Below are 18207 nucleotides of genomic sequence, written 5' to 3'. Positions count from 1 at the left end.
TGGAATCCACTCCGTTACCCTTAAGGACCAGCGGTTATCTTGCCTTCGCATTACATGCCCTGCCCAAGCCCATTTCTTCCTTTTGATTTGAACTAAGATGTCATTAACCCGCGTTTTTCCCCTCACCCACTCCGCCCTCTTCCGATCTCTTAACGTTACACCTATCATTTTCCTTTCCATAGCTCGGTGCGTTGTTCTCAACTTAAGCTGAACCCTCTTTGTTAGCCTCCACGTTTCTGCCCCATAGGTGAGTACCGGTAAGATACAGCTGTTGTATACTTTTCTCTTGAAGGATATTGGTAAACTACCATTCATGATCTGAGAGAACCTGCCATATACGCTCCATCCCATTCTTATTCTTCTAGTTATTTCCCTGTCATGATCCGGATCTGCGGTCACTGCCTGCCCTAAGTAGACATATTCTCTTACTACTTCCAGCACCTCGCTACCAATTGCGAACTGCTGTTCCCTTGCTAGGCTGCTGAACATTACTTTGGTTTTCTGCATGTTAATTCTTAGCCCCACCGTTCTGCTCTGCCTGTCTAACTGATTGATCATGCTTTGCAGTTCTTGTCCTGAGTGGCTTAGCAAAGCAATGTCATCAGCGAATCTCAAATTACTCAGGTATTCTCCATTAACTCTTATCCCGGATCTTATGCCGGCTCAAGCGAAAGCAATTGGAACTGAATGCGAAGAAGGCTCAATATGTGGTGTTTAAACCACAAAATAAGCCTGATTACTTTCGTATCCAGATAAAGTACCAAGTCGCCTTTGAACGCGTTTCCGTTTATATGTTTTTAGGTGTCCTTTTTGATGAAATGTTACGTGGGACACATCACGTAATTAAGAATCACACAAATATCGCTAGAGATATTGAAATTTTGTATAAAATTAGACATTTGGTCCCCAGTTTAGCTTAAGTCAATTATATTTTTCTTTAGGTTATTCTCATTACATCACTGCTTGTTAATTTGGGGCACTACTACTAACAAAAACTTACACAGGCTTGGAGTTACTGCAAAAAAAGCACTGCGTTGCATTGAAAATTTAAAACTGTTGGAACATGCCCGGTTTTCTTAAAGCACAATTTACTGAAGATGAACAAAGTATTTAAACTAGAGCTTGCAGAGGTAGAGTAATTCCAGAATTACTAAATAAACTCCTACGCATTCTGCAGCAGCCCCGTACTCGCCATATTATTTATTTATTTACAAAATACTGCGGACACTGAGTCCAAGCAGGGTGGGCGAACAAGTCAATCAAACGGCAAAAAACGCAACAGTTAAAAACAAAAGAACAACACAATACAGCAATAATTGGTTAAAACTTATGAGACAATGATTTAACTATCTGATTCCAATCTGTTATTGTGCGTGGAAAGAACGAAAACTTGTGTCTGTTCTAGCGAATATAGGGGTTAGAGAAGTGGGATGGTGTTGACGAGTTTGTCTGGTTGGTGCCGGCGTTAAGTATGATGAGGGATCAAAACCAAGTTTGTTATGTAATAAGAGAGAAATAAATTCTAACCTAAGCTTTCTTCTCCGATGTTCAAGTAGTTCAATTTTATTAATCTCCATTAAAGTGGTTGGGGAGTCAGTCCTTGCATATTTATTAAAAATAAACCTGACGGCTCTTCTCTGTATTCTTTCCAGATTTTTTACGTTAAATTTAGTATACGGGTCCTACACTATGCATGCATATTCCAGTTTAGGTCTAATTATTGAAGAATAACAAAGTAGCTTAATGTTAGAAGGAACATTTTAAAGTTTATGCCTTAAGCAACACAGTTTTCGAAATGCAGCTGAGCAGATATTGTTTATGTGCAAGTTCCACGATAGGTTGCTACTTATCGTTACTCCTAGGTATTTGTAGTTGGATACTTGTTTAAGAGGGAGAGAGCCTAATTTATATGTGTGGCTATGACGTACGGTTTTTCGGGTTATCGGCATATAAACACATTTATCAGCATTCAGAATCATGTCCCATCGGTCGCACCATTCGAAAACATTGTTCAAAGCTCTGTCCAGGTCACATTGATCTTCCTTATTTGTAATTTCTCGGTATAGAACGCAATCGTCAGCGAACAATCGAATATGCACTGGTGGGTTAACAACTTGAACAATATCATCAATATCAGAAAAAGCAGAGGGCCCAAAACACTTCCTTGGGGAACACCGGATGAAACTGGAAGAGAGCCCGAACGTCGTCCGCCCACTTCAACAAACTGTTTGCGGTCTTTTAAGTATGCAGTAATCCATGTCACTAAAATATCAGGAATGCCAATTTCTTTCATTTTAAAAATTAGTTTATCATGAGGAACTTTATCAAATGCCTTGCTAAAATCCAGAAATATTGCATCGATTTGGCCGTTATTATCTATACAGGAAGCAAATGAATTTATTACTGTAATTAGCTGTGTTACCTTCGAGAATCCTTTTCTGAACCCGTGCTGGAAGCTGGTTAGTACGCGATTTTTTTCTAAAAATTCATTCGTACAGTCTGCAACTATATGTTCTAATAGCTTACAGCATGGGGACGTCAAGGATATGGGACGGTAGTTCTGCAAGAGAAGACGGTCTCCTTTTTTATAAACGGTAACAATCCGGGCTGTCCTCCAGTCATCGGTTATTTTACCTATTGACACTGAAGCGCGAAAAATTATGACAAGAAATTTAGCCAGAGTTTCGGCATAGCGTCGCAGAAATGCGTTTGGAATGTTGTCAGGGCCACATGTTTTGGTTTTTAGGTTCAGCAACATGGAAAAGACACCAGGGTAAGTAATAAAATTCACTTCGGCGGGATAATACACTCGGCTATTGTCGGTATATGTGCTCGGGGCAGAAAATACACTTTGAAAATAACTATTAAAATGCTGAGCAATAGCCTTTGGATCGCATACCGTAGTGTTGTCCACCAAAATTTGTGTGACTGCTTTCTTTTTTTCACTAATATAATTCCAAAACTTACTTGGCTCGGTTTTTATAAAATTTTGAAGGGATGTGTTGAAGAAATAATCTTTTGAATCACGTAACGCACGTGCTAGGTTGTCCAGTAATTCCTTGAGCACATCAGGATCTGCGCGTTTCTTCTTGTGTCGTTTTACCCTTCGCCTCATTTGAATTATATTGCGTGTCATCCATGGTGTTTCATTTGTTTCTTTTTTGTGCCTGTTTGGTAGAAAAGTATTGATGCAATACGAACAGATTTTTTTGAAACTGTCCCAAAGTACGCAGACATCGGCGTCATCGAAATCAACAAGGCAAGTTTCCAGATGTTCAATGACAGACGCGTCATTGGCACGCGAATAATCTTTAAAGTAACGTGAAGATGAGGGTTTCTTTTTTGTTTGCCGTGCTAGGGGAAATGAAGCACTAACCAAGTGGTGGTCAGACAGGCCTTGTTCCACAGAAACGCTGAAATTCACAATGTCGCGAGGTACAAACAGTAAATCTAACAACGAATTCGTGGAACCGACTTTACGGGTTCCACGAATTCGTTTAACACTGTTTAACAACAGTGTAAAAGTTACCTCCTGTCTCCATCTGCCCGAGACGCAGTTTTGGTTCTTTAGTGTCGGATAATATTCGTTTCTTTTGCACTTGTTTTTTGTATGGTATTTGCGATGTTTTCTTTGTTTCGTTTCATCTTCTAACGATGTAGAGGCATACGGCGGCTTTGTCTGCTTTGCTTATTTTTGTGTTCCCTTAGGGCTTTCAGGAAGTATTATAAAGGGGAAGGGCTTTAGTACAAGGTTATACCGAAAAAGACAAAGGTGAAGAACATAATTACATCGGGAAAAAACAGCCAACAAAATAACAAAATATACAGGTAAATGGGTACAATAGCAACAGATCAAAAACGCCTAAGATTACAGCACACGAAGGAAAAGAAGTAACAAGAAAAAAAAAACCTGCAGCAATAATGGCAATGCGAAAGCGACACAGGGATGACGTCTCTTTGTAGTACGTTTATTAGTGCTTTGCGACACTGATCGTTGTATGTGATGGCCACTAATGTCGCAGGCATGTTGGTAGGAGTTAGCTTGAGCAGGTGACTGGGCTTTGAAGGTACACGAATTCATGTTTTAACTTTTTAAGAAAGGCAGGTTTGCTTGAGAAATTCCGACTCAGAGCCTCACGTGGTCAGTCTCAGACGCACACATCAACCCTGTGAGGTCTGTAGTTGTGTGTGTTGGGAGCCGCGAGATTCTCGCCTAGCCAAAAATGGTCTCTGAGGTTTCCCAATTTTCTTTAAAGCTTGTACTATTGGCCAATTCTAAAATTTATTAAGACGAAAGCCTTTAATGCCTCATACTGTCCTAAGCAGCCGTGTCGGCAAATGTGTGTGCGTTTCAGCGTCACTGCTAAAAAAAACTGTGTCAAGGCTGGGAATCGAACCAGGGCCGTTGGCATCTCAAATGGAGGCGCTACCACTTCGCCACGAAGGCTTTTTTAATTTATTGCCTGGATTTGAAACATAACATTCAACAAAACAAACAATCGACAAAACACACTAAACGCTATGTACATACACACAGTGGTCAGCCAGAGGGGAAGTAGACAGTTTAAAACCCGGCAAGTCGCCTGGACCGGACGGGTTCACTGCGGCTTTCTATAAAGAATTCAAACATGCTATTTCCCTGGTCTTGAACGTGATCTTTAATGAAGCCTTTAAAGTAAAAGCACTGCCTCCGTCCTATCGGTCGTCCCGTACTGTCATGGTTCCCAAAACGGAAGACGTAGATAGATTACGACGGGTTACAGCGTACCGACCAATAGCACTCAGTAACGTCGAGTACAAAATTTTCATGAAGGTTTTGGCGCAACGGTTGTAGACTGTCATTCATTACGTAGCTGATCTCCATCAATCTTGCGGGATTAAAGGCAGGTCCATTTTTACCAATATTCACGTAGCGCGCAATGTCTTAGAGTGGTGTGATAACACTAATTCCGCCGCGAAGGCTCAGGGTTTGAGCATGAATAAAGGTGTATCTAGTGAATGTATGGGTTTTATAGATAAAATACAATAAATAAAAAATAACACAAATGTGAAAAGGAACAAAAATAAAATATGAAAAAAAAAAACACTGCTCAAGGAAACGCTTTGGCCTTGCAGCACTTTAGAGAGCCAAAGTGCCCCTGAATTTTTTTTCCTTTGTCAACACTAGGTGGCATACTAACTTTTAGGCCCTCCACACCACCGTTGTTTTTCACATTTTTATAAAATTCTGCAGCAATCAACCTTTCTGTACCTTGAGCGTGGCGCATGATAGCCTTAGTTGCTTATGCGCTACCGAACCCAACACAAAAAGATCTCAAATTTCTTTGTGGCGTTCAGGCAGCGCTTGCACTTCCCGAGGTAGCTTGGCGACATATGCAGAGAGTCTTCTTATGACAGCGATTAAAGGTCTTTCCTGGCCTATTTAAATGTACCAAAACACAAAGCACAGCAATACCAGCTCGCCCACCTTTAGCCGTAGTTTCAATATAGGGGCTATACGGGATCAGAAGGCCACGAAAGTTTCAGGTAGGCGTTTTAGAGACCTGATCAGAAACCAAATCCTCTGGAAACACCTTTCAAGTAACAAAAAATTCTGACTCGCATTAGTCAGAAATATAGAAGCCACGAGAATAGGCAAACTTAATCATGTTTTCACTAGCAACTTACAAGGTATTTTATTAGATTGTGCCATTGTGCTATGTTGAATGCTACGACATGCACTCAGAAGTGTCTGATCTTTGCTCTTTTTAACGGACGAAAGGTAACTGAGCGAAATGTGGTCTGCTTTAGGCATTTATTCTATAGTTTAAAATGAAATAACGCAGCTCGACCGCGCGTCAATTGTACCCACCGCAAGCCGCCATATCTAGTTGCCTGCTGTTAGTGTTCAAATTACTTGCGGCCGGATTTGCCGTCTCATCAAGCTTTCTTTTTTTTATGTGGCGTCTTATGTTCATGCGAGCGTATACTAGAAGCATTGGGATAAATAAGCTCATCTTCTATACGGGGTGAGAACCTGTGCGAGCGGTAACGTCCTCAGGGGGAGCGCAGACGAACCCAGGTGGTCTTCGGTAGCAGAAGGGTTAAACAGCACTTCATCCTCTACGGGCATGCAGGCCTTGGCTAATGTTGGGCCGAAAACGTGGATTCCGCCCGGAAATTCATAGCTGCAATTTAAAGTTCTATATCAGACTGGTGTGCAAACTTTCTCAGCATTTTCTCAAGGCGAGAAAAGTCGTATCGCTACAGGAATACCCGCGTTTTAGGCTCAACGAGAGCCGAGCCAAGTACGAAACCCCACATTCCCGACATTCTTGCTCCTCTTCTTGGTGACCTGCCGCAGTGCCACTATTGCTTGTAGGTAATATTGAGAGACTCTAAGGGGACCCTCGACAGTGTGATTTCTGCGACTGGCCGCTTGCTCTTTTCGCCTGGTGCTAACGTCACAGCAAAGAAAATGGACAGTAGATTAATGGATCTTCATGGAGTACGGCCCAGGTCTGCAAGAGTGCATGAGAGAGTAGCTGAATGGGAAAGGCTTCTGTCTGGCATGGCCGCTGTTGCTCAGTGTATCTCCTCTGCCCCTCGTTCTTTGCAGAAGGGGAGGAACATGCTGCTGTGGCAAGCCCTCAAGGAAGGCGTGGCGGCACGCCTGGCTGCTACATGCCTGCTTCTTTGTGAGTAGCACGAGTCCGTCATTAGAGCGTAATGTAAATAAATGCAAATGAATAAGCGTGCTCTGATAAAACTTCTGCATTTACATGAACGCGATTACCTGGGCAACGCTGGCTTTCGGGGAGGCTACCGGACCTTATGAACTAAAGTGGCTGTATTTGGGCTTGTTGGTCAGTGATCATGGTCAAAGAATGCAGCGCGAAAAGACAAGGACAAACGTAGAAGTGGACAGGACTGGCGCTGAACCAGCGCCAGTCCTGTCCACTTCTACGTTTGTCCTTGTCTTTTCGCGCTGCATTCTTTAACCGGACCTTATTCACATCATCAATTAGATGACAGAGAAGTGCACAAAATGTAGCAGACTTCTATACAACGGCTGATTTTTTTAACGTTTTCAGATATTTGTTTTAAGGAGACACTCAGGAAACTGGTTATTTTTTTTTTTTGTGGTGAATAAAATGCGATAGTTCGCCTTTCGCGTCTTTGTTGCTTGTCCGACATCGAAAGGTGCATTTACTGCTAAAAGATTTGGAATCGAAGTTTACAAACTCCTTGCGCCCTTTTGTGGCACTCTCTGATAAAGAAATAGCCGAAAAGTGACGTGAACTGGTGTAAACGGGGACTGCGTGAGTGCTGGCCGCCAGCAGTGCAGCCTAGCAGCAGCCGAAGTGAAAACCACCGCCGGCCGGACGGTAAAGGCTGTAGCCGCTTCGTTTGCGTTTGCAGCAGCGCTGCGTCGGATTCCGTTCCCGATTCCGACAAGTAGTTCTCACAAAGAACTGAGGCCTGCACTGCGGCGGCCTCAAGCCGACACAGCGTGCGATGCTTTTGAGGGTTGAGTCGGCGGATCTGGCAGGATATTTCTAGCGCTGAGGATGCTGCGGCTGCCACTGCAGAGCCATCATCAAGACTGATGAGTAGAGACTGGTACGTACGGACATGTTTAAATTCTGTAATAATAGTCCTCGTAGCGGTTGTTATGGAGCCCAGTCTCTTAGTACGTTGACGAAGGAAACACGCCAAGCGGTGTTTGATAACGTTGAAGTTCATGCCACATTAGCTATCAATAGGTGTTTTCCTTGTCGCAGGTGCGTACCGCGGCATGAATTTTGTCCCATTAGCACTTCGAGGGGCATTTAGATTCTTCTTTGCCCTGCACTTGTAAATCGCGGGGCGTCAAAAACGAAACCACGAGGGCACGAAAAGCGCATAGCCGCGAAGCTGAGCTATCGTTAAGTATTGGTCTTCCTTGGCTTCCAACATTCGGTTTGAGTATTTTAAGTCGTTCCTGCGCGAGAGATGTGCGCTAGCGGTTTGAAAAAAAAAACTTATATACTTCAATAACCAAGCGCGCAGCCTTCATGCATGCTTGAAGTTTCAGAGATCCGTGGGTTTTCGGCTATTTCGTCACAGCGCTTGTGTCACTTGCGTCATTTGCAAAGCTAGCCTATGACGGCGATAGCTACATTTTACGACTTGCTCTTTTGTGCCTTACAAGAGCTTTGTTTTCTGTGAGATTAGTCTTTTTCTGATGGTATTCTAGCCATACAAGCCAACTTCAGTTTCTCCTTAGTGCCGCTTTAAAGACTTGGATTAACCTACTATTAGGATAACTAATGTGGCAGTCCGGGCATGTTGGTGATTTATGATGGAAATTTACAGCGCAAATAAAGACGAGGACACAAGGAAGACACATCGAACACACGAGCGCTGACTTGCAGCCGCTTATTTTGAGCCTCGGACCGGTATATATAGCTGAAAGAAACGGGCAAATCACGCATGCCCAGTAGGTGACACATTGATATTTTGACGCAAGTATAACAGCTCCTTACCAGTCAGAGCAATGGATGGCCTGGCCACGCAGGACCCGATCAACCGGTCTATCATTTCAGCCTCTATGATTTCTCGAGTCACTTGCCAACGGTTTCTGGAGATAGCAGAGCAATCTTGGTAATCCAACACACACACCGGTGGGGCTCAACTGAGCGACTGAGGTTGCTCTTGTCGAGTTACCGCAAGGCTCATTTTCGCGCAGTTTGTTCTTCGGGAGGCTGTCTGCCTCTCGTTCGACAGGTGGCAGTCGCGCTGAATTTATTTGAATTTGATTGCCAGCTGGCAGGTCCGCCACCTGCTTTTTTTTTGTTACACGGAGAGGCGGACACCGGCTTTTCTCGGAAACGGGACCTGCAATGCTATCGCATTAAAACTCTGCAGGTGCATTGTAAGGCAAGGTGAACATTATCGCGTGATAGAGGTTAATAGAAGCAATCAACCAGGCAAAGCGGCCTAATCAACATTTGATTTTGAGCAGTAAGATTATGTAGGGAAATTGAAGACCGTCAACGTCGAAGGTGGCCCAGTTTCTAAATTTTCATAGTCGGCATTGTTGTTCGAAATACTAAACGTCAAAAATACGGGCTAGAAAGCTCTCAAATTAGTATGCAGAAGGGTTGAAATGCGGGCCAGTTGGTACATTGTAAACGCAAAAAAACCAGTCACACAAGACGACGGACAAGAAGAGTGTACACACCACAACGACTGGACTAACAGCTGAAGTTTATTGGAAAATACATGGTCCGAGCAAGGCCAGCAGAGCATGCGCAACAGCATCATCACTAATCACTGAGCAAAAGAGACAAAGACAAGAAATCTCATCTATCGTGAACGACCTAAAAAAGCAAATTCTTTTTCAAGTAAGCGCACCGAGGTTGTGCTTATACAATCAGAGCCTAACAAACCGATATGATATGCTTCCAGTATTTCCCTCTCCTGTTTTCCCTTGCCTCTACCAAGAATGGTGACATTGCTGAACAAAGGATAGCAGTCACATTCATTGCAATGGCGACGCAAGTTTGCACCGCCACCGGATCCCAGGGAGGAGTGATGCTCACGAAGCCGGTCATTAATACACCGGCCAGTTTGGCCGATGTAAACTCTCTCGCATGTGAGGGGGAACTTGTACACCACCTGTGCGACACATGTCGTGAACCGATTCTCATGCTGCGTTGTGCAAACATGGTTCCTTTCCCTGCCTGTCGTACCTTATAAAATGGTGTCGGTGCCCGTCGTAGTATCGCCGAAATCACGTCAACTGCAACCGAAATCACGTCAACGGCGCCTGTATCTGCTGCAGTAGAGATGCGAGGGACGGAAAAAATCACGAAAAAATCAACTTACTAGATCGCAAGAAAACATTTGACTCAGCAGAAGGATCAGTATTCAGGCAGGCGCTGGGTGAGGAGGCTGAAAAAGAGGCATGTGCAGAGACAGCGTTAGCTGTCAGGTAATGCAACTTAAGGCAAATAATAACCGCTGATCCGAACCACTAGACTAGAAGAAGGGATTGGGACGCATTTTGCACACATTCTTAGGTGATGATTTGCAGTTTACGAATATTCCTCGAGAGGGAAACATATAACCGCTGTCGCTTAGCAGTTGTAACCTATGTGGCAGAAACGTGGAGGAGAACGGAAAGGGTTGAGCTGGACAGCGCTTGAGCAGGCTAGCAGTGGGAAGAAAAACTGTAGGTGCAACGTTAACAGACCTGAGGCGAGAAGGAGGGGTCAGGGAGCAAACACGAGGAAATGACTTCCTAGCCGAAATAAAGACGAAGTGGGCGTTGACTGGACTTGCAATGCGAAGGCAAGGTGGTCCGTGAAGGCGAAGGTGTGGATTCCAACAGAAGGCAAGAGTAGCTGGAAGCGTCAGAGCTGGGCGGACGAGATTGGGAGTTTGCGGGGATAAGAGGACAGCAGATGGCACGAGACAGCGTTAATTGGAGAGGTATGGGAGAGGCCCTGCAGTGGACCTAGTTAGGCTCTGTGACGACGCGCTGTAAATTACTCAAGTTAGGTAAAAAAACGCAGCAAGACCGTATATTACAGCTCTACGCTCTGTGATGTGCAAGGATGGCGTTCAGGAAATATCGGCCGATTAGCATATCCCGAGCTGGCGGTGAAATAGGAAGGGCGCGATTTCCTTTTCCGGCCACGAGTGTCACTGCAGAAGTTACCGCAACAGGGCCAGGAAGGAAGGCATCTTGTATTCAAGGTCTCCAGGAAGCGCTCCTGGGTGCGTTCGCAGTTTATCAGCGCCAGGATGCAGCGTGGGGTTCCTCCGTCTCAGCTGCATTTTAGAAAGACACTTCCACCGGCGCGAGAAAGAGAGAGAAACCTTTTAATTAAAAAGCAGAGAATTTAGTCGCGGTTTAAAATGGCTGGCATGCTACTCTGCGTGGGGAAAAGGCAAAATGAAAGAAAAGCAGGAGAAGATAAAATTCGACCATGAAATGCGCGCACCGGGGAGAAATTATGTAATATATGAAATTATGAATAGCGTATTCCGGCAAATGGGCTAACAAAGTTCAGAGCATAAAGAATGTATTAAGATAACATGCAAGGCGAAATCAGAGCTTGTCAATATATCCAATGTCCTTTAAATACGAAAACAAAAAGTTTATTGCATGCCTCTGCTGTCTCAGGCAGGCTAATTGGAGACCTAAAACGCTGTCCATTATTAAATGCTCTGGGGAGAGCTTCTCCGTGCAATGTTCAAAGTGCGCACACTGGTAAGCATACGCCGGACTCTTAAGCAGGATACGTTTCACAGTTTCGATCAAGCCGCAGAAGTCACAACGCGGACTGTCTATTTGACCGAAATGGCATCTCAAGCCTTTTGTAAATGCAGCTTTCAGACGTAGTTGGTGATAAAGTGTTTCCAGATGTCTAGGAATTTTGGGTTGGAGTCTTGATCTGAGTTGTGGCGGACTGAGTAAAGAAATTAGTAGTGATGTTCGGCAAGCTCCAGAGACGATACGTTTCTTCTGAAGCAAATATTCTAGCCATTTTGAACGCATAAGATTTCGTGAAGAGAGTCCGAATGTATCTCCGATGTTCATGGCCTTTACGGGCCGCTTCGCCTGCTTTTTCGTTGGTCAGAATGTCGCAGTGCTCTGGCATCTACTGAAATGGTATGCAGTGGCCTACGGCAATCGCCAAATTTAGATACCCGCTGCTGATTGGTTTTATTCAGCTGGTTGGACAGGATATGCAGAAATGCTTTTAAGTCGGTAAAGATAGCCCATCGGTCGTGGGTTTGGCGCAGTATATAAGAAAGAGCTTTTTTAATGCCGCGAAGCTCGGCTGTCGTAGAGGATGTCCTCTGCTGCAGGCGGTAAGAAATGACATGGCTGGTTGAGGGCAGAGAAATGCCACAGGAAGAAGTTTTTTGAATAGTTGAACCATCGGGGAAGATGTGGGTATGCTGCGCATATTCCTCTGTTAAGTTAAGGACGGAGGTAGTAGTTTTTGTGGTTGATTAACAGTGGGAAGGGGCAGGAGGTGCACCGATTGGCCAAAGCGAGAGTTGCAGTTAGTTAAGTGAACACGATGTAGGAGGTGCTTCTTCCCTTGGAGGACATAGAGGTACGCAAAGTCTCCTGGGAGGAAATCACATCTAGCGGGAGACAGCCTGCTTCCGCTACTGTTCCTTTTGCAGAGGAACCCTTTGTGAGGCCAAGGCATATCCGCAGTCAGTTGTTCCCCGCTTCCTCGAGAATCTTCTTGCTTGTTTGAAATAATTTTTGAAGCACCGGTAGACAGTAGCGCAAGGTTCCTTCAACGTTGTCTTTTTCCAGCAGAGATCCGTCATGGCTGCCGAGAAGTGCGGACGTGTGTCACATCGCCTCTGTAGTTTTTGACCATTGCGAACCGTACAAATCCACAGCGCCACCAGATTTTATTTGGGGCTGAAAGAACTCACAAGCTGCCCCACCTGGACACCAGGTTCCGAACGGTAGGACTAAATTTTGGCTCCTCATCGGGCTTGGACGCTGCGATTCGGACGGCGTCTCGCCGAGCCTACCGGCAGGACATCGACTACGGGAATACATGGGCCGCTAGGCCTGACAAGGCAGCGGTGGTGCGGCCTGAAATCGACCCCGCTCTGCGAACTACACATTCGATCAGACCATGGAAGGATTGCCCCAAAACTTGCCGGACGCCCAGGAGATGGATGAGGACGACCTCAACACCACTGACTCCGAGAGCCCGGTGAGCAACGCTGACGCGGCGTCCGCCACGCAGGAGCCGCCCAACCCTTACAACAACGACGCCAGCTGGGAATTGGCATTGTCCAAACGCCAGAAGAAACTCCAGAGGAAAAGCAGACGGATCGCTGCGGGGAACAATTCGACCACCCAAAACAACCCCGGCGAAGACAACTCAACTCACCCCGACCGACGGAGGGCCAGCCGCCGCCGGCAGAAACGCCAACGGACAAGGAACGGGACACCAGCCTAGGCGCAGACTGCCTCCGCTCCCTAAGAACGATTTCAAAATTATCATACGACCGAAGAAAGGACTTGCTGTCAGACAGCTTCACACCCACCAGGTAGCCCGCGCTATAGTCGCAGCGTGCAACTACCAAAGCAAAGACGATGCGAGGACCTGTGAGATTGCAGGTCTTATTTTACACAAACACAAAAGTACAAACAATAAACGAGGCGGCTTTTATCGGAAAGGAAACCAATTTCAGTATGAGCGTGAAAAAAAAGGAAAGGAACGAGAGAGCAACGCAACAACACAGGGGAAAAAACACACGGGGGAACAGAACAAGATGCTTACGAAAAATACAGGAAAAAGAAAGTCAAAGAGGAAAGTCACACTACTTGTCTCTTATTCGAGCAACGAGCGGGAAGGAATGGCTGGGTGTCGGGCAGTCAGAGAATCTCTGGGTGTTCCAATGTCGATGCAACGCTACCGCAGCGTCGGCGTCTGTGGGCTCCCAGCACGGTTCCCAGGTCTGGTATCCCGGAAAAGCCACGTAGGCACCAGAGGCGGCCTGTGTGGAGCAGCTGACGGATGGACGGAGAAGAGTGGCGCCTGGGCCTGGTGGTTGAGGCTCTCGACGATGGATGTCCATGTCTGGTGGCCCGGACGTCTGCGGCTGAGGCCCAAGCCCGGAACTCGGGGAGCCAGCAGAACTCGCCCACGTCCGCCGCCCACCGCGCTCTTCTCTTCTCTGCCACGTAATCCTCTTCGACCTGTCCCGGCGTACCCCTCCGCACGCGCTCCTCGTGCTTTGTCTTCTCCTCACGAACGCCGCTGGGTGGCGCTATCTCCTTACAGACGAATATTTAATCATACGGCTCCGGCCAGGATCTAACATCATAATTGTAAGCACCCCACATGAATCAGCTGCCCAACTCGTGAGACGCATTACCAGCCTCACCTTTGCGGGACGCGCATTTGAGATGAACACCTACGTGGCCGCGCCGGGCGATGTCCAACGTGGCGTGATACATGGAATTGATCCAGGGACGACACCGGAAGAACTCAAGGCCCATTTACGAGTGCGCACCCAATGAGTCACCATACTCAGCGCCCGGATGTTAGGAAAAACCAAGACGGCTGTCATCACCTTTGACGGTCCCATTGTCCCAAAATATGTTATCTACTACGGGGGCGAGACGGCATGCTACCCGTACCGCCCCACGAGACAAGTGTGTTATGTGTGTTTCCAGCAAGGTCACCGCTCCGACGTGTGCCCCACACCTAATGTGCGCGCGTGTAGCCAGTGCGGAACGCAAAACCCGCCGACTGGACATTCCTACACTCCAAAGTGCGTGATTTGTGGTGAGGCCCACCCTACCGGGTCGAAGGACTGCCGCGAACGACTCAAGAAAGTCAGAAGGCAGCAAACCAAGACCGCTCTCAGTAACGCTACAGGTGGAAACGCCAAAAACAGCGGCGGACGCGACAGCAGACGCCGCAGCCGCGGTGACCGCAGCAGACGGCCGCGGTGGTTCAGCTCGGAGGGAGAGGCATCACGGAGCCGCTCGGGATCCCGCTCATCACGGCATCGCTCGCGGTCCCATTCGTTTCCCCCCCTGCCACCCCCTGCGGGGACGAATGCCGGGAACCAGCACCGGAAGAACGAAGACACCGGGTCCGCCCAGGACAGCAGCAACAAGGTGAGCTGGAGAGCCAATGCTCCCGGGTTTGCTCCACACTCGGGTGGGACTGGTAACAAACTCAACACCAATACAAACAACGCATGCAACCGTGACCTTGAACATGGAGACGCAGAGAAAGCAGCACTTAAGCGCGAACTAGAACTTGCTCGCGTTAAACAGAATGAGTTGGAACGCCAAATTGCGGAACTCACAAAGATAGTTCAAGACCTAAAATCCAACTGCCACCCGCTGTCGAACGCTACACAAACGAACTCCTCGCTGCAGATGAGCGATGAGGAACGCTCAAACTTCAAAGCGGAAATACAACAGATGATGCAACAAATGATGCAACAAATGATGCAACATACGATGCATCAGGTGCAAGGACAACTAGCAGAGCTACGGAGTGCCTTCCGCAAACAAAAACACACACAGAACATTACGGAAAAGGCCTACAACCGCCCTGCGTTAGCAGCACTCGCCAATCCACCTACATCCCAGGGAACGGGCAATTGCACAAGCTCAAGAACCTAAATTATGGCTAACACGAACTACTGCAAACAAGACATCTTAGACATATGGCAATGGAACTGCAGACGCTATCGCAAGAAACAAGGCCTCATCAAACAATTCATTCAGACGCAGCTAACACCACCTGACGTTATCGCACTTCAAGACACGGGCGCGACACCCACTCTCACGGGATACACATGCTACGTCAGCCACATGACGGGAAAGACAGCCATCTTAGTGAGCAAGGCAGTCATAGCCATCAATCACGACAGCATACCCGACACTGACATTGAGGATGTGATTGTAGAGATCGTACCGAAAAAGAAAAGGAAAGGGGGAAGTGTATTCATCGTCAACGTGTACAGCCCCCCGAAGCAAAGAAAAGCAAAATTTTTTGAACTTTATCACGGTGTCCACAGACTAGCGAAAAACAATACGCTAATCATCTTGGGGGATTTAAACGCCATGGACAAGAGCTGGGGGTACCAAAAGGCCACCATTAAAGGCAAAACGTTAGCCGAGGTTGCAGATAACTTCAACTGCAACCTACTCACGGACCGAGCAACCCCTACCAGGGTTGGAAATAGCGTCAGCATCGACACCTGCCCCGACCTCACATTCGTAAGAGGACTCGGACAAACACAATGGGAGAACCTATTGGAAAATTTAGGCAGCGACCAGTACATACTCAAGACGCAAGTAACCTCAGACAGGCTGAGACGCCAGTTGGGCGCGGCAAAAATAACGGACTGGAATGCGTTCCGCGAAGCATGCGACAGCAACCTTACCGAGAATGGCATACAGTCGTTAGAGGAATGGGGAAGCATGCTAAGGGATACGCAAGACAAGTATACCAAAACCATTAACCGAACAGCGGAAACACCCGAGGTGGACGGTCGGCTGCTCAAGCTATGGGATGCTAGGCGCAGTCTCACGAGGAGATGGAAAAAACAAAAACATAACAGGAAACTCAAGCTTAAAATCGCCGAAATTACAGCGAAAGCAGAGGAATACGCCACACAGCTGGCAAAACAAAATTGGCAACAATTCAGCGATTCTCTTAGTAGGACGCTAAGCACGACACGGACTTGGCGTATCCTTAGAGCGCTCCTCGATCCGACTAAGAAAAAAGCTGAAAATAATAAATCCATATACCGGTTCATTCACCAGTTCGAAGGCACTGACTCGGAACTCCTCGACAGATTGCACGCCAAATGCTTTGGCAGCACGAACCCGCCGACCTATACAGGGGAGTACCGGGGACACGATAACGCTAATCTGGACAGACCCATCACACGAGAAGAGGTCTACGCGGCCATGCGAAACACCACCAGAAATACGGCCGCTGGAGAGGATAAAATAAACAACGCACTCATCCGCAACCTCAGCGATGCGCTGGTCGCTGAACTGACAGACTTCCTCAACAAACATTGGGAAGCTGAAACTGTCCCCGAGGAGTGGAAACATGCCGAAGTGGTGATGATACCCAATCCAGGCAAGAAACTGCAGATAGAAAACCTCAGGCCGATCTCGCTTACGTCATGCCTGGGAAAACTATACGAGCGATTGGTAACGCAGAGACTTCAAAACTACATGGAAGACAACGAACTGATCCCTCACAGCATGTTCGGCTTTAGAGCAAAATTATCAGCTCAAGGCATACTCCTCCAATTATATGAAGGTGTACTTCGGAACATTCCTAGGGACGGAGAAAACGTGATAATGGCCCTAGACATCAAAGGGGCTTTTGACAATGTGAGCCACGAAGCAATCCTTACGGGCCTGGCCAACCTGAACTGCGGGCGCAGGATTCACAGCTTCGTCAAAGCATTTCTATCAAACAGAACTGCAACCATCGGTATAGGAGAACTTCGGTCCGAGAAGTTTCGAACGCCTAATAAGGGAACACCTCAAGGGTCGGTCATTTCACCCACGCTATTCAACGTGGCCATGATCGGACTGGCGAAGCAACTAAAAGAAATCGACGACATCCACCATGCCATTTATGCCGACGACATCACAATATGGACTAACACTGGCTCACTCGGCGAGAAAGAGGATAGGCTACAAGAAGCGGTCACCTGCATTGAAAACTACGTCAAAGCAAGAGGGCTAGCATGCTCGACCGAAAAATCTGAGCTCTTACGGGTTTGGAGAGGAAAACAGAGCCGAACAGTCCCTACCAGTAAAGAACTTCGACTACAAGTTTACCTCGAAGGAGAACCAATACCAGAGAAGACACTCATACGGGTATTAGGGATGTGGATACAGTCAAATCAACGCTGTACTCACACCCTTGCGCTATTAAAGGCATCTACACTCCAAGTGGCCCGCATGATTACGCGCATCTCACACAGACGTCATGGCATGCGAGAAGAAGACACACTCAAGCTGCTCAGGAGCCTAGTGGTCAGCCGGGCGACATACAGTCTCCCGTACTACAATCATATCAAAAGTGAAATACAACAGGCGGACGCGATTTTACGCAAAGCGTATAAAACCGCGCTTCGACTACCCCATAACACCTCAACTGAAAAGCTCTTAGCCTTGGGACTGCACAACACGTTCGAGGAATAACGGGAAGCGCAGCATGTTGCCCAAATGCGCAGACTACAGCAGACCCCCACAGGCAGAGTTCTTTTAAAGAAACTGGGCTACACCGAACAAATTCGAGAAATATTGAGAACTGAAACGATCCCCGATGAGTACCGCAGCACGCTCAGGGTGGCACCAATACCAAGAAACATGGACCCCAACCTCCACAAAGACCGAAGAGAGGCAAGGGCCGACCGCTTACAGAAAACACACGCATCCGAGGATACAGCAGTGTATGTCGACGCTGCCACATATGCCATGACAAGGGGACAAGGCACCAACAACGCAGTGGCAACTGTTGTCAACTCGGAATTACACGAGATTACCAGCGCCTCACTGCAAGACTGCACGATAGCTGAGGCTGAAGAAGTGGCCGTCGCTCTAGCCGCAGCGGAGGGCTATCGGACTGGGCGGTCACTGACAATTCTTACTGATTCACAAGCAGCCTGCCGCAACTATCTTTGCGGCAG

The 18207-nt window shown here is 47.1% G+C and overlaps 1 protein-coding gene across 1 annotated transcript in view; it reads left to right on the top strand.

Annotated features, from left to right (window-relative positions):
• Positions 1-18207, top strand: part of LOC149334686 (2-Hydroxyacid oxidase 1-like) — a 95462-nt gene that overhangs the window by 11054 nt on the left and 66201 nt on the right. Inside the window, exon 2 of the mRNA XM_089555293.1 lies at positions 6599-6677. Coding sequence (XP_089411419.1) covers positions 6611-6677 — 67 coding nt within the window. The 5' untranslated portion in view covers positions 6599-6610. The remainder of the gene's footprint in view (positions 1-6598; positions 6678-18207) is intronic.

The sequence above is a fragment of the Amblyomma mixtum genome, chromosome 8 (genome assembly GCF_055824585.1).
Source record: "Amblyomma mixtum isolate Tamu chromosome 8, ASM5582458v1, whole genome shotgun sequence".
Taxonomy (NCBI): Eukaryota; Metazoa; Arthropoda; class Arachnida; order Ixodida; family Ixodidae; genus Amblyomma; species Amblyomma mixtum.
Note: the sequence above shows the minus strand (reverse complement) of the source record. Positions and strands in the feature narration are given on the sequence as shown.